The sequence below is a fragment of the Terrapene carolina genome, unplaced genomic scaffold (assembly GCF_002925995.2).
Source record: "Terrapene carolina triunguis isolate 2854851 unplaced genomic scaffold, T_m_triunguis-2.0 Scaffold714, whole genome shotgun sequence".
NCBI lineage: Eukaryota > Metazoa > Chordata > Testudines > Emydidae > Terrapene > Terrapene triunguis.
The window spans coordinates 8,362,351-8,387,338 of record NW_020665065.1 but is presented as its reverse complement, the minus strand read 5'-3'; the positions used below and the strand labels follow the sequence as shown (position 1 = coordinate 8,387,338).

Here is a 24,988-nt window from a genome sequence, read left to right as displayed (position 1 = left end):
GGCGCCACCTCATCCTCTGTTCCTGACGGCCTTGTTCCAATTTTGGGTGTGCATGTGAAAGGCCCACATTTCTTTGCCATAGTGCACTGAGAATCAGTAGCCAAAGAAACAGATGCTGATGAACATTGCAGTAGGCCCAGGGAAGCTAAGTTGATACGGGGCGGAGGAAGAGACTGGAAAACTAGAGGATACTGGGCATCTCTCTGCCCCTGAGCCACCATCCTGCCATTCCCCCATAACAATAATGAGACCCCTTCCTGCCCTTAACTCAACAGGCTCCCCCAGCATCTCTGTTCCTCCTGCCATCAGTGACCACCTTAATACAGGTGCCCTGGTTTGTGACATCAAAAATATGGCTCTAGCCAAGAATCTGCTAGCATTTAAATATTAATCGTGGGATACAGAGACCTTTGTAGGTGTCAAGTATCAGGGGTAGCCGTGTTAGTCTGTATCCACAAAAACAAGGAGTCCGGTGGCACCTTAAAGACTAACCGATTTATTTGGGCATAAGCTTTCTGCAGAAGTGGTTTTTTTAACCCACGAAAGCTACCCAAATAAATCTGTAAGTCTTTAAGGTGCCACTGGACTCCTTGTCTTTGTAGGTAGGGGTGTGGGTGTGTGTGAAACATGAGATACTGGCAGTATGTCCCCACCTCACACCCATATCCCGATGCTGACCTCTGCATTCCCTGAAGTTCTGATCTCTTGGATACTAGGATGGTATCAGAACACACTTAGGTTCGTGGGTGTCAGGCCTGGTAGGGATTGTTTATATGCATGTAAAGTCGTGTAGCCCAGAGTTACCTGTGATGCATTTAGCTAGAGAAGAAAAATCATGCCCAACGCTCACAGCTCATCTTTGTCATTAGCACTCAGCTAAAACACTATCCATGACATTTCGCAACTTTGCCTTGTCCCCGAGCTCCATTAAACTCCATTAGAGCCATTTGTTGTTCTGGCTGTAGCAGCTTTATAGAATACTAAGTACTTGGCTTCTGCACATGGCAGTATAATAAAAGGGGAGTTGCTGCTTGCGGTCTCAGAAGTAGGAGGTTCTAAAACTGTTCGGATTCTGGCCTCCACTCCCTGTTTTCAACATGTTTTTGGACCAGTTACAATGTAACTCTCTTCCCCCCCCCCCTTCCCAAAAGAGCATTTCAGTCAGGGGAGAGAGAGCCCTAATTGTCGAGCAAATGTTACATTCATTTTAATTTTTTCTGTGTGCACATGTGTGTCTCTCTTGCACACGCACACAAACACAGGGGCAAGACATTTCTCTGTTCTTCACTTTCCCCATCAGTGAAATGGAGATGATGATGATGATTGATGATTTCCTGCCAGACAGGAGGTTTGTGAGGTTTATCTGGCTTAGCGCCCTACATATAAACTAACTTATTAAATGTCCCCAGATTTGCCCTTCTTGTGAAGACCCCAATTTCACTTTAAATGGTTGATTTGAGAATGAGGTCTTGCGTTTTGGAGTCACTTTGTTTAGAGTAGTAGTGCAAATCTCTCCGCCCAAGTGAGGTCTCTTCCGAGATTGTCCATTGTCAGTGGAAGGGGAGTCTGAGTGCAGTGCAGTAGAACTTCAGAATTACAAACACCTCGGGAATGGAGGTTGTTCGTAACTCTGAACAAAACATTATGGTTCTTTCAAAAGTTTACAACTGAACATGGACTTAATACAGTGTGAAACGTTGCTATTCAGAAGAAAAATGCTGTTTTTAACCATCTTAATGTAAACGAAACAAACAGTTTCCTTACTTGTCAAATCCTTTTTTTTTAAATTTTCCTTTATTTTTTTTACTAGTTTACGTTTAACACAGTACTGTGCTGTATAGTATTTGTTTTTATTTGTCTCTGCTGCCTGATTGTGTACTTCTGGTTCCAGATGAGGTGTATGATTGACTGGTCAGTTCGTAACTCTGTATTTGCTCTTGTCGTCTACTGTGACAGCAAACCCTTGAAGGACACCACTTCACATTACTGTGCGGTTAGCTGTCGTTTAAGATGAATGCAAGGAGTATTCTAGCAACTCATCTGCTTAAAGGTGTATTAGAGCTTGCTAGCTAAGACCTTTTAACTAATGCGTATTGATACGCTAGGTCAAGATATTAGTGACTAATGATTTTGTTTTTAGATGTGCAACTTGAGATGCTTTTAAAGGGGCCTCGTTTTTTCAGAACGCAGGTTCAGTGCGTTCAGACAATCACGCCCTATTTAAGGAGTGTTGAACTGAGCACCCAAAAATGGTCACTTCTGGAAAAAATCTTTGCTCTAGTGTAGATAAGGCTTTATCTTGTGCTGGGCCGTGGGAAGCACCAGTGTCTTGTAGTTCCATCGAGGGATTTTGGTACTGATTGATACCGTGAGAATTGAGGTCAGTAGATGACTGGACACTCTCTGAACCTGAGATGAAATTAAAATAATCTAAATGATGATGAAACCTTGTCCCCTGTGCATAAGTAGTCTCCTTTTTACCAACCCTTCTTCACCGGTACTCCCTATGATCTACATACACTAACACCAGTGGCACTGCTGAATAGCACTCAAAGCAGCTTCCCGCGTCCTGCTTTCTTTATCATCTGATGGTGAGGACTTGGCTAGTTTTTAATAGTCTCCATGATTTTTAAAAAAAAATTTAAAAGCCGTGCTTGTGGGATGGCTGCCATCTTGGCCAACACCCCCGGGGTTGAACCAGGGAACTCCAGAGCTGAAATTACGAGTCGCTCTAGCTTGAGCTAAAAATCAAGGCTCCCAAGTTGCTGCTTTACCAGACCCGTATCCTCTGTGGGTTGTGCATAGCGGGACACATACTGGCCAATGGGTCACTCACACACTTTAAAAGGGGCGTTAAAATTAGGCCCTCGGGGGCTCCCTAACGCAGGCAGTGGCAGAACAAGCTTCCCCCATAATGCCCTGCCAATGTGTCTCGACCCTCTCCTGGAGGTGTAAGGGTAGCTCTGACTCCTTGGCCTGTTCAGTCCCTGACAGCAGCTGTAACGCAAGTTGTGCCTCTTGAGTTAGTCTGATACTCTCTAGGAACAGGTGTATTATTGCCACCTGGAAAATTGGGTTCTCTCCGGGGCACTGGCCGCGCTGCAGCTCTAACAAAACTTGTGGCCAACCCAGGTCTAAACCTGACTTGTGTCCACCCACCATGTGGTTAATGCTGTTGTTAAACACATCGCCTCACTGGCCAGGGCCTCGACTAAGCTCATGAGCAGGGTTGCTGAATCTGGGGTGCAAACAATTGGGACCTCTGAGCCATTTCATCTGGGATGGCTCCCTCAAAACAGGGATGAATCGGGGCAACCCTGCTCATTGGCCTAGTTTAGCATTAGCTTTTTGTCCTTTAAAAATTCCCTCCTTTCATGAGGGCTCTGTGCAGCCTTAGTACATCACAGGCGAGCCCCCTCTCCTTCTTCCCTGATCTGGCAGCAGACCCAGATGGGGAGGGCCCTACCCTCTCTCTAACCACTACCACTCTGGCAGCAGAATCAGAATAGAAAACTCTGAAGGTCTGATCCTCTGCTTCTTGCTTAGGATCCGTGGCTACGAGGTAGCATTAGAGCTTTGGTGTTTTTGTGCTATTTTGGTTTTGGGTTTTTTTGCCCCCCTTTTTTTCCGTCTTAAGACACCCACACAAACCCTTAAATGAATACCACAAACGGGCCTGTCATACGTTGGGCCAAACTGACTGAAGGCAACCGTCTTTGGCCTGCTTCTTAACTGCTTTCCTAGGGCCCCCATGAGTTAGGACTAAACCTAGAACTGTTATTTCCCCGACCATTTGCACCACCTTGTGCTAAAGAAAAATCCCTGTTGTTGCTGGGGGAGTGTCATAGGAGATGTGGTTTGATTTTTCACTTGCTGTTGTTTGGTCTCTAAGTGTATAGAGCAGGGTGGGCAAACTTTTTTTTTTTTTTTTTTTCTTTGGGTTTTACCTCCCCAACCCCCCTCGCCCCCCCCCCCTCCCCCTTCCTGCCCCCCCCCAAACCCCCAACCCACCCACCCCCCCCCTGCTCATTGTCCCCTGACCGCCCCCTCCCGGGACCCCCCCTGCACCTAGCCGCCCCCCCGGTACCCCCACCTCCTATCCAACCCTCCCTGTCCCCTGACTGCCCTGACCCCTATCCACACCCCCGCCCCCTGACAGGCCCCCTGGGACTCCCCCTTTTCCAACCCCACCCCCTTACCATGCTGCTCAGAGCACCAAGACTGGTAGCCGCGCCACCCAGCCAGAGCCAGCCACGCCACCACGCAGTCTAGAGCAGGCCGCTGGCTCTTACAGCCGCGCTGCCCAGCAGGAGCTCGCAGCCCCGCCACCCAGAGTGCTGGCGGCACAGCGAGCTCAGGCTGCGAGGGAGGGGGAACAGCCGGGGCCTAGCCTCCCCAGCTGGGAGCTCAAGGGCCAGGCAGGATGGTCCCGCTGGCCATAGTTTGCCTATCTCCTGTATAGAGCATGTGTATGTTATTCCCCCCCCCCCTTCCCCCCCCCAATTTTCAGAACCCTACTGTCCTCTTCTAAGCACTCGGGTTCATTTCCTTCAGCTTCCCGCTGGTTATTGATGGTAGATAGAGTTTTTGTAGGTCTTGCTATTTGGAAGTTAGAAAGAAACACTGTACCCTTCCCCCAGCTAACGCGTATATTTCCAGTCGTCTGTGTCTGCGCCGACAGGGAGGAGAGAGGGATGGGAACTACCGTTCTGAGATCCCACCCAAACTAATCGGGGGGAGAAGGGTTGGGGCAGAGCCGTTGAAATGCAAACGTCTGCAAAGGACGGTTCTTGGGCCCTAGGACAGTGTGGGGCAAGCTTGTATCTGTGAGAATTGTAACCAGGTGGGATGGAAAGACCCATCGCTTTCAAGTGGGTCCCAAGTTCTCCCATCTGGCCTAGTCAGTGAACAGAAGCCAATATGAACACCCCGGTGGAGGAGATGTTGACGACTGGATGGTACCTAATGTATATTTCTTTTCACACCCCACATTTTCATTGTAGGTGGTTTCACCCCAACATCAACGGAATAGAAGCAGAGAAGTTGCTCCTGACGAGAGGTGTCCATGGGAGTTTTCTGGCCCGGCCTAGTAAAAGCAATCCAGGAGATTTCACTCTCTCCGTCAGGTATGAAAATGGGGGCAGCGGAGCGTTGCACCGGGGCAGCTATAGGCATTGGCCTAAATTTTCAGGCATGCACTCTTGCAGACATTTGGTTAATTGGCAAATCCCTGACACATGTTCATGCAAATAGGGGAAGGGAGAGGGGGAGGGGCAGCTCCCTGCTGCATACAGGTACCTGTACGTGGGCCTGATCCCAATTTTGTTCAAGTCAATGGAAGTCTTTGGCTTGTAGGGGGTTGTGCGCACACTGGGCCAACTTGTTGATCTCCGTTGAGCGTGCATAATAGGGCACCGGCAGGGTTCTGTGTATAGGTGCGAATGCTGATAATTGAGGGCTTTAAGTGCAAAAGACAGGTTAGTCCTCTGAATGTCAGCTTTGAATCCCTCAGCACCCAAGCAACACAGCATTAAATCCTGGCACGACTGAATGATCCCTTCATTGTTCCAGGTTAAACTTGAGTACCATTCATGTTGTGTAGGCTTTTTGAACGAGACCTGTGAAAACCCAGGTCCTGTCTGCTCTGCATGGACAAGATCCCAAGGCAACTTCCATTAAAAATAGGGCTTTGCCCTTGAAAACTGGGTCAGTGTGTCTCATTGTCAATGCTCAAAGCCATTATAGAAACAAATCTTGATTATGGTGATTTGGCTTTGGAACATGGCCTTCTAGGAAACAGTGGATCGCGTTCCATTTGTGCCTGGTGGGACTCCACTGATGTGAAAGTTACAATGAAGATGAACATAAGAATGGCCCCACTGGGTCAGACCAGAGGTCCATCTAGCCCAGTCTCCTGTCTTCTGACAGTGGCCAATGCTAGGTGCCCCAGAGGGAATGAACAGAACAGGTAATCAAGTGATCCATCCCCTGTCGTCCAGTTCCAGCATCTGTCAGTCAGAAGTCTAGGGACACTGAGAGCATGGGATTCCATCTCTTACCATCTTGGCTAATAGCCGCTGATGGACCTATCCTGCATGAATTTATCTAATTCTTTTTTTAATCCAGATATAGTTTTGACCTTCACAACATTTCACAGGTTGACTGCATTCTGTGAAGTACTTCCTTTTGTTTTAAACCTGCTGCCTATTAATGATCATTCGGTGACCCCCTGTTTCTTGTGTTATGTAAAGAGGTAAATAACACTTCTTCACTTTCTCCACACCATGCATGATCTTATAGACATCTATAATATCCCCCCTTAGTCATCTCTTTTCCAAGCTGAATAGTCCGTGTTTTTAATCTCTGCTCATATGGAAGCTGTTCCATACCCTTAATCATTTTTGTTGCCCTTCTCTGTGAGGTGACCAGAACTGCACGCAGTATTCAAGGTGTGGCCGTACTGTGGATTTACATAGTGGCATTGTGATATTTTTTGTCTTATTATCTATCCGATAATGCAAAGAATAAAGTTGACCCCCTGGGTCCGTGAGGCTAAAAGGGGAAGTTGGTGTGTTCCAGGGGTAGCTTTAACCCCTCCTGTGCCATACCTACCTGAAGCCTTACCGATAATAAAACAGGGTCCCTGCCCCCATGCAAGCCTCTTCTGAGGTTATTTTAGTCGTTTGTTGTTTTTTCAGTGGCTGTTAACTTAGGTTTACAAGTCATTACCATATACTTCGTTTAAAGTAACCCCATGCAGCAATATATTGGTTAGTTTTATTTTTATTTTTTCCCCGATCTGGCAGGGTATTGCAGTGTTACAGGATGTGAGCATAACTCGTTAATTGGAGGGACTGTATCCCCTCCCCCAATGCCCTGGCTTTTGGTAGCCACTTGCAGGTTTTAATAGTGTTTTGAATATTTCAAGTGAGTGTTCACTTTTGCTGTTGCCCCAAAATAAAATCTCGCTCCTCCTCCCCATGTTCCACCCCCCCCGCCCCCTTTTTCCTCTCTCTGATGCTGGAACCCAAAATACCCCCATTCATGCTGATCTACAAAGGGCAACTAGTTTCTTGGCCACAGTGAGAGAGGGTTTTGCCTTTGTTGCTCTCTAAAGCAAGCAACAATTGATCTGTTAACAAGCTGGGCAGGGCCCCTGACTTTTCTGACCATAGAGCAGTAATGCAGGGGGCCATGGGAAGGAACGTGGCTAACTTTTCAGCAGGCTAGAGAGTTTCAGCCTCAGACTTGAATTGCGTATGCTGCAGGTAATCTTTGCGATCAGAAGCTGTTGGGTTAATAAGAGACAGGAAGTGTTTCTAATTCGAATGGAAAATCGAGTTAGTCACACAGAGTTGCCTTGATCAAGCTGATCACTGGGAGAGAAGAAGCGTAAGACTGGGTTTGGCTCTGTGTGATGCTAATGCCTTTTTTCTTTTAATTTCTTTTTTTGTGAGTCAGTGTTTTTGTCCGTTTTCAAAGTGAGCCACTGACGGCATCTCGATAGTCAGGTATAGTGGGTGAGAAGCAGCATCTGCCTGCAGAAGCTTTCCTTTCCAGCACTCTGCCCACACACGCCTGCCATTCCAGTGCCTTGCCGGGGCTCCGTTCTTAGCTGGCCCTTCGGCACTACCCTGATGAGGATGCAAACTGCCCTTCAATCTGCAATCCCTTCTGTTCTGCTCCTGGCGCACGCTGTGATGGAAGGGTTAAAATGCCAATGACCTCCTCCAAAATAGCAGCTGCTAGCCAAAGCTTCCCAGATCTCTTGTGTAAGGAAGTCTGTGTTCCTTGTTCTTGCAGGTGTGTGGGGAGGGGGGCAGCAGAGGGAGAGGAGGGTGATTTGGGATTTCAGGGGAGTACCTGGAACATTTTTCTAGAGGAAGATGACGCTTGTGTTGCCATTTAGTCTGATCCATGATGATTTTACATCAGGGGTCAGTTATTGTATGTGCTAAGAGTGTAGGTGCTTTCCCACTACTCTTTGGGAACCAGGATGCTCAGTTACTATTTGTAGCCCAATGGAGTCTTGAGCTGGATGGTCTCAAGGTGTTACCACAGGATAAATATTGACTTAAAAAAGAAACTGTGGGTAGCTCAACCCAAATCAAATGTCCCTCGCCCACGGCCAGCAAGGTCTGTGTCAAGCACAAAACACGAAGTTTACCTTGAAGTCTTAATATTTATCAATTGTGTGGCCACAACCCACTGACACATTTTGATTCAATGGAAATTCTGAACCAACCTCGCGCACACAGTATGAAATCAGCAATGGCTGTGACACTTAAAGGCACTTTCCTGGAAACATTTAGATTTGTGCATTTGATTTTTGCAACCCAGGTGTCATATCTGAAGTGTCAGATTTTTTCCATCGCTTAAGCATCTTTCTCCCTGATTATCTTACCTTTGACAACGTACTGTCATCTAAAATCTTCCCACCTTAGCTCCCTTCTCATTTCTGGTGACTGCCTTCAAATGCTGGCTTTGTCACACACATGGGGCCATGTGCATGATGTATGGTATCTCCTCTTGCACACATTTCATGAGTCAGGAAAGCAGTTCTGCACGTGCTTGTGTCCCATTGAAACTGATGCCATGTTAAGTGTGTGCTTTCATGAATTGGAACTATAAAGCATAGATCAGTGTACAGAATGAGTAGCATTAGATTATCTGAGTTCCAACCAATCATGTTGCCCAGCATGTTCTTCAAAGAACCAAATGGGTCTGAAAAGTCAGGAGCAGAAAGTACCTTTTCAGAAAGCAACCTAGCCTTCCACCTTCAGCTTCTCCAAGAATGTGTGAAAAGGCAGCTCCCTTTGTGAGAGAGGGGATGTGGGCCCAGGAGAGATGTTAGATGTAGCTCTGGCTGACCAGACCCCAAACAGAGGGATCCACATGTTCATGGATCTCCAGATAAGTCTCTTTCGAGAGGCTAGCAGCTGTTTTGCAGAACCTCAGAAGCCTTCGACAAAAGATGCAGCAGCCTCTGTCCGCATCCCTTGAATGCCTCTTCCCACTGAATCCAGGTTGCGTAGAGAGAGGAAGATTTGCTTCTGTCCCTGCAGCAATTACTCTGTGTAGGGTTGGAAATGGAGTGATACCCTCTTTATCTTCTTTGTACTTATTTGGAAAATCAGGTAACTTCTGAGTGAGTCAGGTTAGTTCTTTCCAAACCAGTGAAAAATCTGAATGGAGACAAATTCAAAAACAACCTTCCATGGTTGTTCCATCTCTCAGTTCTCTTCCTTCCTTCTGCCCCTCTCTTAGGATAGTTTTCAGGTAGTTAGTATAACACGTTGCCACACTTGGGATATTGCAAGCCCCTCATATTCCAGTGTCGGGAGAAGTTTGTTTTCTTGAGCAGTCTTTATTTTTGACGTGGGTCTGTGAGCACTGAGCCTTTTGTTAACTGAGTCTGTCTCAAGCTCTGTGCACTTCAGCAGTGCTAACAGAACGCATTTAATAATAGCTATGCATAAATATTTGATTCAGCATAGAGCAGAAAGGGTCTTGCAACTTTAGCTGAAGAAATGCAGCCGTGACTCTAATACTCAGATTAAGGGGGAGATAACTCACGAGAAACCGTTGTATATTATCTTATTGTGCCTGTAGAGTGTCTAGCCCAGTGTGATCCTGATCTGTTATCTGTATTCCAGTAGCACCTAGATACACTAACAAGGTGACTGTGCACACATCAGTGGTTACTTAGTGCTGAATTACCCTTTCAGGGATCAGAGGGGTAGCATCTGAAGAAGTGAGGTTCTTACCCACGAAAGCTTATGCTCCCAATACTTCTGTTAGTCTTAAAGATGCCACAGGACCCTCTGTTCCTTTCAGAGACTGGCTCATGTGGGTTATGAGATGTGGAATCTTTTCACAGGGACCTGGCAACAAGCCAATCCTTCCTGTTTTATTACAGTTGCACACAAAGCCAGTCTAGACCAGGATCTTGGGGAACAATGGGGCACTTTGGGAAAGACTTTGTTTGTTAAACTTTCACAGGTTTGTAAAACTTAATTTGGTTTGAAGGCCAGTTACAGAAAATGTTAGGGCGGGCGGTGTGGAATGGTGACATCAGAGGTTGCTCAGCCAGTCGTCTTAGAGTTGATTTGCATAGATATTTGCATATTGCATTCTCGATTAAAAGATGTTCTAAAAATACCGTAAACGTTAGGCCTGTTTTCACTTCGCACTTAATCATAACTCTCTTATCGGTTCAAAGGAAGGACTGGATGCTAATTAGGGTTTTGATACCCAATCTTATAAAGCTCAATACTGGCTCTTATCAGAACTAGCCTTTTATACCAGGGGTGATATGATGGAGGTTACTTGGGAGAAGCAGGGAGAGATCCTGGACTGTGCTAGGCCTCCTCTGTTCTCATGTGGGAACTGTAGTGGGTGCCTCTAGCCGGGTCTCTGGCCTTTTGAAGCATCCAAATATTTAGAATCACTTCTGAGAAAGGCAAGGATCCATTTACAGAATCCGCCAGCTCTCTGTAAATAACTTTAAACAAGGGGAAACAGTATTTTGAAAGTTTCCTGAGATGCAGCTGGCCTTGGGCCATAGCATAACACACATCTGTTAAAAGCACCTAATAGAGATCCTATTAACTTGGTAAATAGGTCACATTTTATGGGAACAGATCTTATCTAGGTTTGCTGCATCCGAAGAAGTGGGTTGTAGCCCACGAAAGCTTATGCTCTAATAAATTTGTTAGTCTCTAAGGTGCCACAAGTACTCCTGTTCTTTTTGCGGATACAGACTAACACGGCTGCTACTCTGAAACTTGCATACAATAGAAAATGCTTCTGGGTAATAAAATCTTGCTAGAGTGCTTCTCTAGTGATGTCCCTATTAACACTTCTGTAGGACACTGTTGTTGTTAGCTAGACATTGGATTTTATAGGTTGTTCCCCCTTCCTCCCTGCAAAAGGTTGTAAAAGTACACTCCATCTGGTATTTGGATGCTTCAATCTGTAACCAAAGAGACAGAATTTGGGATTCTATCCTATGAATTGCATATACACACTGCAGGGTTCAAATCAAACTCTGTTACTGAGGAGATATTGTTTGTTTGCAAGAATATAGATACAATGAGGAGGAAAGGAGCTAAAAGAGGAATTCAAGAAATCTTGCGAAAACGTCTGTAAAAAAGCAATTGTCCTTGCAGCTTAGTATGTTAGCACCTAGAGGTCCCATCCGAGAACACAATATATGTATGCTTGGTAAGACACAGTCCCAGCTTCAAAGAGTTGACAGTCTAAATAGGCCAGACGGAGAGTCGTTTTCATTTAACGGCTAGGGAACTGAGACATGCCCAAGGTCACAAACAACGTCTGTGTCAGAGCTGGGATTAGAAACCAGCTGTTCTGAGTGTCAGTCAAGTGCCTTAATCGCAAGACCATCCTTCTCGAGGGCTGGGTTTCTCACCTTACAAAAAGTAGATACAAATCCTGTTTTGTCTTCTAAAGGGCCAAACTCTCTGTGGATGTAACTGCAAGGAACTCAGTGGAGTGTCACTAGCAGAGAATTTGGCCTAAATACTTTGTTTGCTGATATTTCTTGCTTTACAAGTTTGACTCCGGGCTGTGGTTTGCCTGATACCTTGGTACATCCTGGGAATGCCTCCTTTGAATCATACATTTTGTTCTTCCCAAATCTGGCTTGACCAGCAAAGTTGGGGAAGTGTTACTCTGGGACCAGCAGGCAGGGAACTTGTTCTGTATGGAAAGCTTGGAATCTGTGCAGCACAAATCTCCCGGAGAAACCACTATCCACTGATGAGCTTGCTAATGGCCTAGATATCCTTGATATCTGTGCACCATCCTGGGTCCCTGATGTGCCCCTGTGCTCGGTAGTGCATGTGCAGTGCCTGGTACTGCCCTGCTGATTCACGTAAGCAATCCCTGACAGCATCTCAGGTGGGACACATGTGATCTGGGAACACCTACTAGCTTTTCCAGAAGTCTCTCTCTCCTTTGTGGTGTTTTTCTTAAGCACCCTACCAAGTGAATTCAAATGATGAGAATGGGTCTCCTCCTATTGGGGAACATTTCTTGTTGCCTTGTAATAGGAGGTGGGTATCTTATGTTTGTTCTACCTGGGACGCTCTCTTCTCTCCATTGCAGAGAAATCTTGGGAGTGGTGGGTAGCGGGATGGGAGAACTCTCTGCCACCCTCTTGCCGCCCCCATTGAAGCCTGCATTGATTGAACCATCTGCACCCATTCCATAATTACCCCATGTGATGATTGCAGGAGAAGTGCCCATCCAAGTTAGGCTGCTGTGTGAAGCCATCCCCCCTTACGTCATGCTAGCTGGTGGGAAGGAGGAGATGGCATCAGGTCCACGAGTGGATATTGATTTGGGGCCTGGTGAACTGTGAGACAGACGAGGCTGAGGGGGAGCTTAATGCAGCGTGGCTGAGGGGCACCTGTGGTCTGCATGGACCTGTAAAGAAGGGAGGTGCTTCAACGCTGGGATTTCTCTCTAGCATGGGTCACCAAAGGTTCCGGCCCCCCACAAGGGAATCTCGTGCTGGTGAAAGATGCCAGAAGGTCTTTCTGAGAAAAGAGACAGGTGCAGCAACGGCACAGGCTCACATGTGCTTTGAACCTCAGCTGGAGAGACTGATTCTAATGTGAGACTCAATCGCTCTCCACGCCCTTTTGATCCTTGGCCTCTCTGCTAAATGGCTGTACTGCGTCACCTATCCAATAGGGAAGAGGGCTGAGAACATCGGCTGATTTCACATAGGCCCCTGGGGCATCGGGTGGTGGGGAGTTCTAGCCTTCACGCACCCAACCTGGATTTGAACCATTAACCACCTGGATGATGACTCGACTCCATTCCGGAGCCATTTAGTTCTGACTTCTGTCTGTCCAGTTGGATGTACGTCCCAAAAGGCAAGAGAATAACATTCAGCTTTCTTTGGCATGGTGCAATGGTAGAGAACTCAGCATTTTGTGAGAACCCAGGCTACTGTCTGATCAGGGCCAAGTTTTCAACCACGTTTCTAAAATACGTGGGAGGCTCTTCCTGTTTTGCATAGACAACATTTTGGTGTTTTGCAAGTGGGGTCACACGTTGCCTGATAAGCTTTAGGCTGCCTTTGTGCCTCTGCCCGATGAAACATGTGACCAAAAATACTTTGGGGGGGACAGCAGCCAAGCATGGCTCATGTTTTGACTCATAGACCAGTTCTTCTGCCTTTGGTGCCAAAAATGATCCGATTCAGATGCCCGCCAATCTGAGCGTCTTCGGTCTAGAAATCTGCCTTGAAACCTAATGAGGCTGTTCTGGAAGTCTTGAGTCTGTTCTCAATTGGCCCAGTTAAGAAACAGCACAGAGAACAATTTCTCCCAAGGGGGAAATGTTATAATAAAGAAAATGCCAAATATTTTCAACCATCCCAAAAAAAAAAGGGTTGTGGTTCACTTTGGGGCCATGGGCAGGGTTTGGGTGAGCTCTGAGCTCATGCAAAACATTTTGACCACCCATCCTGAGTTTTACCTAGTTGTTCTGAATGCTGGTGAGTATCTGCATCCCCACTTCATTAGCAGATCATGTAGAACAGAATTCTTGTCCCTGGTAGGGCTCTTCCAGGCACTGCTGCTCTTCCTGCACATGAGAAGCTGCTGCTGATGTGAAGGTTATGAAAGGAAGGATGGCCAGATTCAGGAGATCTTGTTTTGAATCCTGGCTCTGTCACCAATTTCTTGTGACCTTACACAAGTCCCTTTATCTCCTTGTGCTGCAGTTCTTCACCTATAGAATAGAAGTGAAAATGCAAAATAGCTCTCTCCTTTTATCTCTCCTCTAAGTAGATTGCAAAGCCTTCAGGGCAGGGACTGAGAGTCTCCGTGTTGATGCAATGCCTAACATGGTGGTGCCCTGATCTCTAACGGGGCCTCCAGATATGCCATTGTAATACAGGTTCTCGGGGTTTCTCATGAGAAGTTTGGAATGGACGCACCATCTGGCTCAGAGGGTTTTGAACTTGCTGACTCTGAAATCTCCAGAGAAGTTGGATCCTGCTAGCAAACAGTGCTGCGTCCGCGTGCTAGAACAATGTCCACATTGTTAACGAGCAGTAGCAATGCCACTAGGTGAGCCGCATATCTCGTCTTTGCTCTCTTTTTTTCATCAGGCCAGGTCGTTGCATCGATGAGGATGTTGGGTGAGGATGTTGTTCTGGGATCGGGGTCTGTGGCCCAGTTTGAAACTGCTCAGGGAGACTTTTAAAGTTGCAAAAGGGCACCGAGGGGGGGAAATGAAATCCCTCAATGCCCTTTGTGCTAAGCATGACCTTGAGGGCTGCCTGGATAAAGGGCCCCAATTGTCCATTTTCTCTTTGCATCCATGCAGTGCTAGCAGTCTTTTGACCGGGGGGTGGGGAGGATTTCAGTGAACTGAGGCTTTGTAGGTTTTTAATGGGCTCGGGTTGCGGGGAGGGAGCAGCAGAATGAAGGAAACTTCAGAGCGTCTGGCCAAATGGCGAAGATGTGGCTTCCATCCGGTGTGTTCTGTGCTGAGCAAAGGCTCGCCGCGTCCAGCCTCAGGCACGAAACGGCTGGCGAGCATCATCTGCCAGCTGTGATTGGATCAGTAACGATGCTGCCCAATTTAGGACAAAACTTTTGCCCGGCCAGGCTGCCACATTGGGGAAGCGGAGCCTAGGAATCTCCCCCTCTTGATGCTTTTATAAGCACAAACTCACTTTGCATAAGGGGTAGATAAGGTCTGATTTTTAACCCACGCTCACTCTCTGCCTCTCTCACTAAAGATGTTTCCAGCGCGTGTGGTGACGATTACCATCTCTGAGTATGGTCAGGGTGTTTTTGAAGGGCTGAGTAACCACAGTTGGAGACAGACTTTGAAAAGACTTTCCACATTTCTCTGGAAAAGCTGGCCCAGAATCCCCTTGGAAATCCTTCCCTAGCAGGTCAGCGGCAGGGTTCGTCATCTGCATCCCAGATCCAGATGCTCCCAGACCTTTTTTAAGACTGTGTCTATACTACAACTAGAACAGACTCCGAAAGGGTCCGATTCAAGCTGCAGTTACAGACGGGTGTTAACCATGTCCCGGTAACTCCATCAAAACACCAGACCTTTCAAAACAGTCACTCCTGTTCTGCCTTTGGCGCACGGCAGCTTCGTTTCTTGAGGACTGAAATGCTGTGGTCTATCTCGAGCTTTTGCGCTCCATATATGGGGTTTCTGGGCAAAAGGTCAGACTCAAATTCATCACTCGGCATCGTGCGCCTCTGTTTACTGTGTGGGACGTACTGTGACCAGGAGCGCAGTGCCGGCCCCTCCAGAGATGGTTTCATGTATTGCTGGGCCAAAAATTCTACTGGCACGTAGAGTGGCTTTTCAGAAGCGCTCAGCATTGTCCTAACTCCACTCCATTGACTCTACTGGGAGCTTCCTATGGAGAAGGGCTGGTTTGCTCATGGCAGCATCCTTATTTGCTTAAGAAACGTCTCCCTCTGGCAGAACCAAAGGTAAACGGCCCGAGCTCCCCAGCATATGGGCACAGCTCCACAAGCCTGTGGAGCTTATACCGGTTTACACCCGTGGAGGATCTGGCCTACCATGGGTGGCTGCTGAATCTTTGAGGAAGCGGAGCGGCTAGAGAACATGTGGCTACTGCTGCATTTCTGGAAGTCAGACTTTTGCCCTGGGTCACCGAGGGTTCAGAAATCCTGATGGCACTTAACTCATCTGCACGTCTTGAATAGCTTTATTGATCTAAAATAATGCAGCTATGTGCATTTGAAAGGGACTTGCCCGCTGAGCTGGACCTGAATAAGAGATGCTCTTTCGCAAAATCCATTGGCTTTGACAGTCACGTCATCCCTCTGGTATTGCTGCTGAGGATTAAATGAAATGTATTTAGTGTAACGAGTTAGCCCTCCTTTCCTCATTTGATTTCTGCCATAGTGATGTCACAAGCCTCCCTTTTCATGTCACGGTCCCTAGATGCAGAAATGATTGTGCTGTCAACTGATGGGGTGACTCTAGGCTGGCAACCCAGCGGAGGACCCAAATCTGGGCCAAAAAACGGGGCTAGATCATCAGGTGATGCAAACTGACTTAGCTCCATTCACGCTCATTCCATTTCATTGCTGGCTGGAGACACTGCAGGCCATCACGTGCACGCTTGCACCGGTTCGCAGTAGTGTAGATCAACTTGTCAGTACCCGGCATCCTCTGATTTCCCCCAACCCATTCTACAGTGAGGGGCGCTTTCTTCCTCACTCAGAATAACTGGCAGCAGCCCCTTGAGGAAAACTCAGCCTGCAAGGGCTTGTCTAGATTAGAGGAATTTGCACGGAAGCAGCTAAATTGATGTAAGACACTGCTGCAAAGTCTTGTAGGCGTGGTGCAAAGCTGGCCTTGTACTGGTGCCGCTGTCCGAGTGAGTTACATGGCTAAGCAGCACTGGTACCAGCCCCATCTCGCAGCAGTGTGGTGCTTCTAGACTGGCATCGTATCCGCGTTGATACAGCTGCTCTAGTGCACAACCCGCAGTGTAGTCCGGGCGTAACCACGCCTCTTGCCGCTTCGCTCCTCGACACGCAGCCCGCTCCTGGGGGTGACCTGTTGAAAGCAGCCTTGCCCAGGGACTGTTCGACACCCAGGGAAGGGCTTGTGTTTAGTCAGTGGGCTTTGGATGTGGCTCTTTGTTCCATTTGACCCCACGCAGAATACATCTGGCCCTTTTAATTCTGTGTTCTCCGAAGCCGGTGACTCTTCTGCATGACCTAGCCCACCCCTTGCACCTCCCAGGTCGTCTCCGTCCTGCTGTAGGAGTTGCTGTGGCAACAAATAGAGGCCAGGAGCTGCTTGTCCTCCCTGTCTGTCTGTCTCTTTCTCAGCGACCGGCTCCCAGGCACTATGGATGAGCTCAGCAGGGCTGCCGCTAAGTGCATTTAAAATGCAATTCGCCTGCCTCTCAGAAAGTTTAGCAAGAGCTGTGGCAGGAGCTGGCTGGGTTTTACAAGGGCTGAGGGGGCCCTTGGAAGAAGCTGGTAAACACACGTACTTGGGGCTCCGAGAGACACCAGGGCAGAGCATGTGGCAAAGCGGGGATGGGCGGAGTTTGCTCGGATGCTCTGAGCACTGGACTAGCGTCTCATCGCGCCCAGACCCCTGTGGGAAAGGGTCGGAGGGATACCAAAATGAGTTCAGAGTGCAAGTCCGTCCTAGCCGACTGTCTCGATGGCTTTAGAGGTTGGGGTGGGATGGAGGGAGAGAATGAAATAATCCAGCTCCGTCCACGTTCTACTGCTTATTTGCTTTTAATGCCGAGGGGTGGTGGGGACCTGGACTTTAGCCGAGGTCGGGTTGTCACTTTCCTTTCCAAGACAGGTCACACGTGGGCTGGAAGCTTTCTCCCCAAGTCACGGCCAGTGCGCGGTATCTAAATCCTGCTCTTCCTGTCGTAGGCTCCTCTCCCAAGTCTAGAAATGGGCACCAGCTGCATTCTACAGCATCTGCTTTTCTCCTCCCGCGCTGGGCTCGAGGACCTCTGCACAGCCCATGGAGGCCAGCCTCCAAGCCTGGGTCGACAGACTCGGTTGTGCTATCGCACTGAAAACAGTGGTGTAGACAGTGCTTTCGAGTTGTAACTTGCTCTCTGAAGCCTCGGCAGAGGGGTGGGCTATTTTTAGCATTGGAGCATGAGCCCGTCCGTCTGGGCTCAGCACCTGCTTGCTGCCGTGGGCTGTGTAGACGTAGCCTGTTCAGCTCTGCCAGTGGACCTGAATCCTGACCTGCATCCAGTCCTGGGTCCTGTGCAACAATGCTGTTGCAACTCTGTCCTGCTTGTGTAACGCCGACAGACCCCGGTTGTCAGTGGGCGGGATCGAACCTGGGACCTCTGGAGCTTAGTGCATGAGCCTCTACCGCGTGAGCTAAAAGCAAACTGGTTGTTAGCTAAGGCTGTAGAGCAGACTCATCTAACGCTAAGTGGTCTAGGTGCTACTAGATGGGACAGAACGCCGCACCCGGGAGGTGTGTGGGTTACACTTGCATCTAGGAACACCCTGCTAGTTCAATCCTGGAGCAGGCATGCAGAATTTGTGCACAAGTTCTGTCTTGTGTCCTGAATAAATGTCTATCGGGTGCTAGGAACCAATCATCCTCGCTCTGTCCCGAGGTTCCAGGCTCTGAACCTGGGGTTAGTAGGTAACACGCACGCACCAGCGTCCCTTAGCAGCAATCTCCAAGATGCTCTAACTGGGGGAGGGAGCCGTAGATCTCCGAACTGGAGTTAGAAAGAAAGGAGAAAACATAGTCTGAACCAAGTACAGACACCTCTGGGGCTCTTAAGCACCTGTAGGGCCCGAGTTGATGGGAGAGGCAAATGCCCAACTCCTCTGAAAATGCGGCCCCGAGGTGCTTTTAAATGGGGCACTGCTGGGGAAAAAAAACACTAATTATCTGATGTGAGGTTTGTGCGATATGACTCCAGTTGATGCGGATGCCTATTAATGTGGGTGTATCCGCAGAGGTAGTGTTGCTTAGTGGGCAGAATGCTGGACTGGGACTCAGGAGACCTGGGTTCCATTTCCAGCTCTGCCACTGGCCTGCTGACTGACTTGGGAAACTGAGGCATGGGGAGGGAGTTGCTTGCCCGTCTGTAAAATGGGCGTAATGGGGGTACCAGCCTCCTTTGAAAAGCCTCTTGATCTGCTGCTTGAGTGCTAGATAAGAGCTGTTTGTTACGATGCCCTCGTGTTTGAATTCTACTGGGGGCCCTGGATTCCGAAGCTCACTGCCTGTGTGCGCTGTGGTCCGTCCCCCCTTCCCTCTCCCCCACCCCCCACCCCGCACTGATACAATGTCTGTCTTCTCCCACACCAGGAGAAACGATGAGGTGACGCACATTAAGATCCAGAACACTGGAGACTACTACGACCTCTATGGAGGGGAGAAGTTTGCTACCCTGGCCGAGCTGGTACAGTACTACACTGAGCAGCAGGGGCTGCTGCGGGAGAAAAACAGCAACGTGATTGAGCTGAAATACCCTCTGAACTGCCAGGACCCCACCTCCGAGAGGTGAGCTGCTGCTCTCGGCCTGCCTGCCCCGGGGCACCTCTCAATGAACATGCCGGGCAAATCCCCGAGCATCACTCACTGAGGCGCTCCAAGGAGGTTTGCGCTGCGGCTAACCATGCACTTGGGCTGGGTTTGGAATGGAGCCCAAAACTGGGCGCGTTTGGGTTTTATAGTCCAAGAGCTGCCCACATAGACCCTCGTGATCCCTTTCCCGTCCTGTTCAGCAGTGCGTTGCCCCCGCCGCCCCTTGTGACAGTCATTAGAACCGAGAACCTGTAACACTGGGGATCCCTTTGACTTCTGTTGAATTGCAAACTTGCCTCCAGTAACCTCAGACTTTCCCTGAGTCCCAGATTAGCACCCCCGCCCCCACCCCCATGACCATCGCACTCCGATTTCCCCAGCGTCACATGCCCCCAAAAAGCTGGCCTGCCTGGACCAGAAAGGGAAATGCATGGGCAGGCAGGCGGAGATGCCACTTACGACCCCTAATTACTCTAACTTTAGCAGCCACAGTCAGTCGGCGGGACAGTCTCACTTCCTGAAATGGCAGCTCCGCTCCCTGTGCACTATCATGTGAGCTGCCCCGGGCGAGGGGCTGGGAAGTCCCTCCGGCTCATGTGCTGCCTGGTTGCTAAGACGGGTTAGTTGCTCATTCCATCCTGCAGCATGAGAAGCAGCTAACACTAGCAGAAGCCCTGGAGAAGTGGAAACCCCCCTTGTATTGATTCCCTCCAAAGAGACTCTGGCATGGCGAATTTTTTTTTTTTTTTTTAAAGGGTTTCTGCTCATTGCCAGCACTATGTGACTCCAGTGTTTAAGAAAAATGGGCCCCAGGTCCAGGAATACAAGGAGGTGGGGGCTGCAGATGTGGATGGGCAGAGCTGTGTGGGGATCTGGCTCTGGAATAGCAGAGGGTGCTGGGAACGGGGATTGAGGCGCATTTGCAGAGCAGCGTGTGGGAAGCGTGCGCGGTGCCTGGCTGGCTCTAGCCAAGTGCTGTCATTCCATCACTTTCAGCAGCAATAAAATTCACCCATACGTGTAATCCTAATGCAGTCTCAAATCGGTGTGAAGTGATTTGCTCTTCAGGTTCCCCACAGCCCGTGGCTGAAATCGCTGTCATCACAGCCCGCTCCGAAAGATCGGCCTCGCTGGCTCCCACTCCATAAACGTCGTCCTCTGGGACAAAGTTACCGAGACATGACGTGATGCCGTTGCATCGTCCCTGGAAGATATTTTGGGCCACTTTGAATTCCCAGCAGCCTGGCTTGCAGGCCAGGAGCCAACCTCATCAAACTGGGAACCAAGTGGCATCTGCCCAGAGACACTGTTCAGTTGTTGATTGAGCATGGGCACCGGATGCCCTGAGGCAGAGAAGCTCTGCTTTAGCATCGTCTGTATTACAATAGTGACGAGAGGCCTGATCGTGCTGGGAGTTGTATGCACGCAGTAAGATAGTGCCCGCACCCACCGAAGAGAGTAAATCTAAGCCGATGAGACAAGACTGGGAGAAAAGGAAGGAGAGTACGGCTGGAGCACTGGCACACACACAGATTTACCCAAAGTCACGCTGGAAGTTTGTGGTAGAGCAGGAAACAAACCATGGGTCTCCCAAATGCTAAGCTAGTGCTCTAACCACTGGACCATCCTTCCACGATCAAGGCTAAACTAACAAGGCTGCTGGACCTAAGTGAACAAACGAGTCCAGGAATAAAAGCAGCATGTTCCAGTTGTGGAGCAGGGCTAGGAGGAACTGTTCTGTGCTCAGCCAGCCCTACTTCTGATTCACTAGGTAGCCTTGAGAAAGTAACATAACTGCTGTGTGGGAAATGGCCACTCTTGTAAAGTGCTGGGGTTCTGCAGATGAAAAGTGTTATTTCAGTAGGAGCTCTCACTTAACTAAAGCATGTGTCCCTCTGTCCAGAGCATGTTAGCGCTGCCATCTAGTGGAGAAGGTGTGGAACGATAAGTGGCTTGCATTTTAAAAGCAGGGTGGCATGGAGATAGGAAGGTAATTCTGTGCAAGGTGAGAGAGGGGTTGTAGTTTCCTGGTAGAGCAGATCAAATCCTGCTGTTTTCCCAAACTCTCAGCGCAGCAGAAAGCAGAAGGCCCATCGGTGATTTGTCTCCAGTGTTCTTAAATCTCAAGGTGAATTTGGTGGTCAGGAAAGTGAGTGGCTGAATGGTGCTAACTGGAGCGTGTGGGGTTATTGTGCAAATCCTACACAGACCCACGGGGTGCGGTCTGCTAATGCATCTCATTCCTGAGCTGCAGCAACCTCTGCTATTCCACTTGTGGGCTTTTGCTGACCAAAGACTGCTAGTTATGAGTGTCCTGCTGTGTCTCTCTTTAAATATAGCTGTTCCCTAATGAGATCTGCTAGACGGATTTCACTTGTAACGTAATGAGGCGCTGATCCCAGAGGGATAAATTAGTATATTAAACCAATGTGTTCTCGGAGGCTACTGCCGTTTTGTATTTGTCCAGTGGGGCAAATAGAAGTCCTGATGTTTCCATCCTGTCAGCCAGGTGAAGTATTGATGTGCCATTGCAGCATATACCAACAATGTCCCTGGGGTTTTACTCCTAAAATATTCCAAGCTGGGGACTTTCCCCAGTTAGGCAGTGGGGATGAGAGCTGTAAAACCAGTGTCTCATGAGTGGTAAGGATAGCTGTATAATCTTGGCGTGCCCGCTTTGCAGGAGCTCATGGGAGCACGCTTTCTGGGTTTAGCTTGAGAAGTTCCCATCTCTTTGCTCTGTCTTCTCTGGTTCGGGCCTGGGGTTTGCAATAAAAGCTGAAGCCAGGTAGCATCATAAAAGTTTTTGGCCCAGTCTTAGTGGCATCTGAATCACCACCTGTCTATAGGGAGGCAAATCTTTTCTCTGAGTGCTGCTATATCTGTGTGTCTCACCTCCACCCTGATTGCCTTCTCCATTCTCCCAGGTGGTACCATGGGCACCTGACTGGCAAAGAGGCAGAGAAGCTCTTGACAGAGAAAGGCAAGCCAGGGAGCTTTCTGGTGCGGGAGAGCCAAAGCAAACCGGGGGACTTTGTCTTATCAGTGCTGACGAATGAAGATAAGATGGACACAGGAGACCGGAAGCCACGGGTGACTCATGTGATGATCCGCTACCAGGTGGGAAACCCTGAACTGGCCGTTAGGATGGGGAGTTGGTTTTCTTTGCTCTCCTCAGGCCCCATCCAGCTCCCAGTGGAGTCCAGTGGGAAGAATTCCACTGACACCAGCGAGCGTTGGATCAGGCACACGATGTGTGCTCTGATCACACTAATGACTCGCCACTTCCTCCCGCAGCCAGATGGGAAGTATGACGTTGGGGGAGGCGAGAGGTTCGACACGCTTACGGACCTGGTGGAGCACTACAAGAAAAACCCCATGGTGGAGAAATCCGGAGCTGTGGTTCATCTGAAACAGGTGACTACTACTAAACGTGGACTCGGTACACATGAACTAACTAACCCTCCCAAGAACACGTCACGGGGTGCTCTGTCCAATCCCGTTTTACAATGGGATCGTTGTTTGCATTCCCTCTGGTGTCCATGTAGTGGCTTCCCATAAGATGTTTCCGCCCCACAGCCTGGCTTCTCCCACTCAAACAGTGGTGCCTTAACAAACACTTTAGGAAGTGGAAGAGTTTGGGGGGTTGAGCCTGGAACCTCTTGCGTTATGCCATGCCATGACTCTGGCCTGAGCCTTGCTGCATTAGTGACCCCTGGCAACACTGCTTTTGTCGCCATCTAGTGGCTAGTCCACAAGCAGAGTTTTGTCTGCTACAGCGCCTGGTTCTCTGCCTTGGATAGTAGATTCCTGCTTTTTAGGTCCGGAGATAGTGGCCACTGCCCGACCCGAGCACATCCTGTGACTCTGCCATGAGCCCAGCATTACAACTGCAGGATCGAGCCGAAGATGCGCAGGAGGGTGTGTGTGTGCTTTGAAGCCCATCCTCTAGCGAGTTGGTGGGGAGAGAGCAGGGCCCCCCTGTGGGAGTGGAGTCCCAGTGTCACGGGGTGTCTCTCTGCTTTCTGACCCTGCCTACCTTTCAGCCCTTTAACGCCACGCGCATCAACGCCGCCAACATCGAAAACCGAGTGAAGGAGCTGAACAAAATGGCGGATCACAGCGAGAAGGCCAAGCAAGGGTTCTGGGAAGAATTTGAGGTACAGGAGTCCGGCTGTGTTACCCCTCCCCTACCGCCACCCACGGAGGATGTGATCTCAGCATTGAAATATCAGGCTTGCCCAGTGTCTGAGCATGAAGGGAGACGTGTCCCCCCCCCCCCCACAACTGTCTGCCCTGCCCTATCTGAGGGAGTTCCCTGCACCTCCTCTCCTCCCACCCATGCCGTGTTTGTGGGATCCCTCTCCTAGTCCTACCCTCCTCTCCTCCATTCCTTGTTTCTCGAGGAGTCCCCTCCTGGCTCCCCATCTCTCCAATGCCATGTTGGAGGAACACCCCCCCCCCCCATCCCTCTCTGGTATCTGAGAGCCCCTTGGTTGTGTGTCACTGTTCACTTGCGTGTCCCCTTCTCCCCAGATGCTGCAGCAGCAGGAGTGTAAGCTCCTCTACCCCAGGAAGGAAGGGCAGCGAGTGGAGAACAAAGCGAAGAATCGCTACAAGAACATCCTCCCCTGTAAGGAGACACTGGCTGTCATTTTTTCTAGCCGCCGAGCGTGGTATTGGGGGCTGGGATTGTCTGGCATTTAGAGGCCCTGGCCTAATATTCACAAACCAGTGAATCGTTGCCAGTCTGCTAAGGAACGTGGGATTTGCCTATCGCATCAGAGCCGGGGTCCGTTCAGTTCAGCCCCTTTCTCTCGCTTTCCTGAACTCCGCACTGCCGCATCCCAGGGACTCTGGCAAAATGGGTTTTTCCTCCTTCCCCTTTGTGAAATCAAACCAGCCCAGAGCTCAGTTGAGCCTCACTGGCGTCGGCCAAAAATCACATGAAGCCAGAGCTAGCCCCCAGGGAAGTGAGACCCGCTCGAGGGTTGTACCATTGTGCCCCTCACTGCTGTAGCATCCGAGCGCCTCCCAGGAGCCTGGGCTTAGTTGTGGGTTTGTGGCGTACCCCAGAGCCAGACAGAATGGACTGCCTTGATGCATCACTAGGGGAAATTTTCTCTCTCCACTCTGGAGTGGGACCCAGTTAGCCCCAGCCCTGAAATAACCAGCTGGTCACGTGTGAACGATGCGGGTAAACTGTTGGGGGGCCTGGTGTGCAGCGCGGTGATGCTTCTACACGGGGCTCGAATGTGGCTTCTCTTCCCATGCAGTCGATACCACACGGGTTGCGCTCCGAGACGTAGATGAGAGCATACCGGGGTCAGACTACATCAACGCCAACTACATCAAGGTACGTCGGGAGGGAAAGGTGGCTCTTGCGGGTGGGGGAGGGGCAAGGCTGCCCCTCGCTACCCATGAGCGGGTGCAGTGGCGCCAAGAATGATACCGTCACAAAGGCAAGCCCAGCAGCAACCTCTGTATTTCGCTGGTCACAGGCCAGATGCCGTCTCTGCTGAGAATCCTCCTGCACTCCAAGCAGTTTCCTGATACTCCCCCACCAGTTCTGTAGACAGCTGCCGCTTTGGCAGGGTAAGAGGCCCCTGTGGGCTGCTCCCTGCAGCCAGAGAGACTCTTCCAGTCTGTATCTGGCAAGAGGAGCTGCTGCCTAATGCCCTGCGGTCCGCTCCGGAACGGACGCTTTGTCAGGTTGCCTCAAGGGAGGTCCAAGAGCCGGGTAACTAGCACTGTCATTCTGGGTGGCCAGAAAAAGCAGAAGGGCTGTGGTGCATAGAGCAGGAGTGTGTGTGTGTCGGGGGGGATAAAGGAGAGAAGCCTTGCTTTTTTGTGTGTGTGTGTGTGTGTGTGTGTGTGTGTGTGTGTGTGTGTGTGT

General features: G+C 49.6%; 1 protein-coding gene across 1 annotated transcript in view; it reads left to right on the top strand.

Moving 5' to 3' along the window:
- The window catches only part of LOC112107793 (tyrosine-protein phosphatase non-receptor type 11-like), an 84,744-nt gene that overhangs the window by 50,270 nt on the left and 9,486 nt on the right, over positions 1 to 24,988 (top strand). The window contains exons 2-8 of the mRNA XM_024201659.2: positions 5,004 to 5,126; positions 18,874 to 19,068; positions 22,020 to 22,212; positions 22,390 to 22,509; positions 23,139 to 23,252; positions 23,629 to 23,725; positions 24,369 to 24,448. Of these exons, the coding sequence (XP_024057427.2) occupies positions 5,004 to 5,126; positions 18,874 to 19,068; positions 22,020 to 22,212; positions 22,390 to 22,509; positions 23,139 to 23,252; positions 23,629 to 23,725; positions 24,369 to 24,448 (922 nt within the window). The remainder of the gene's footprint in view (positions 1 to 5,003; positions 5,127 to 18,873; positions 19,069 to 22,019; positions 22,213 to 22,389; positions 22,510 to 23,138; positions 23,253 to 23,628; positions 23,726 to 24,368; positions 24,449 to 24,988) is intronic.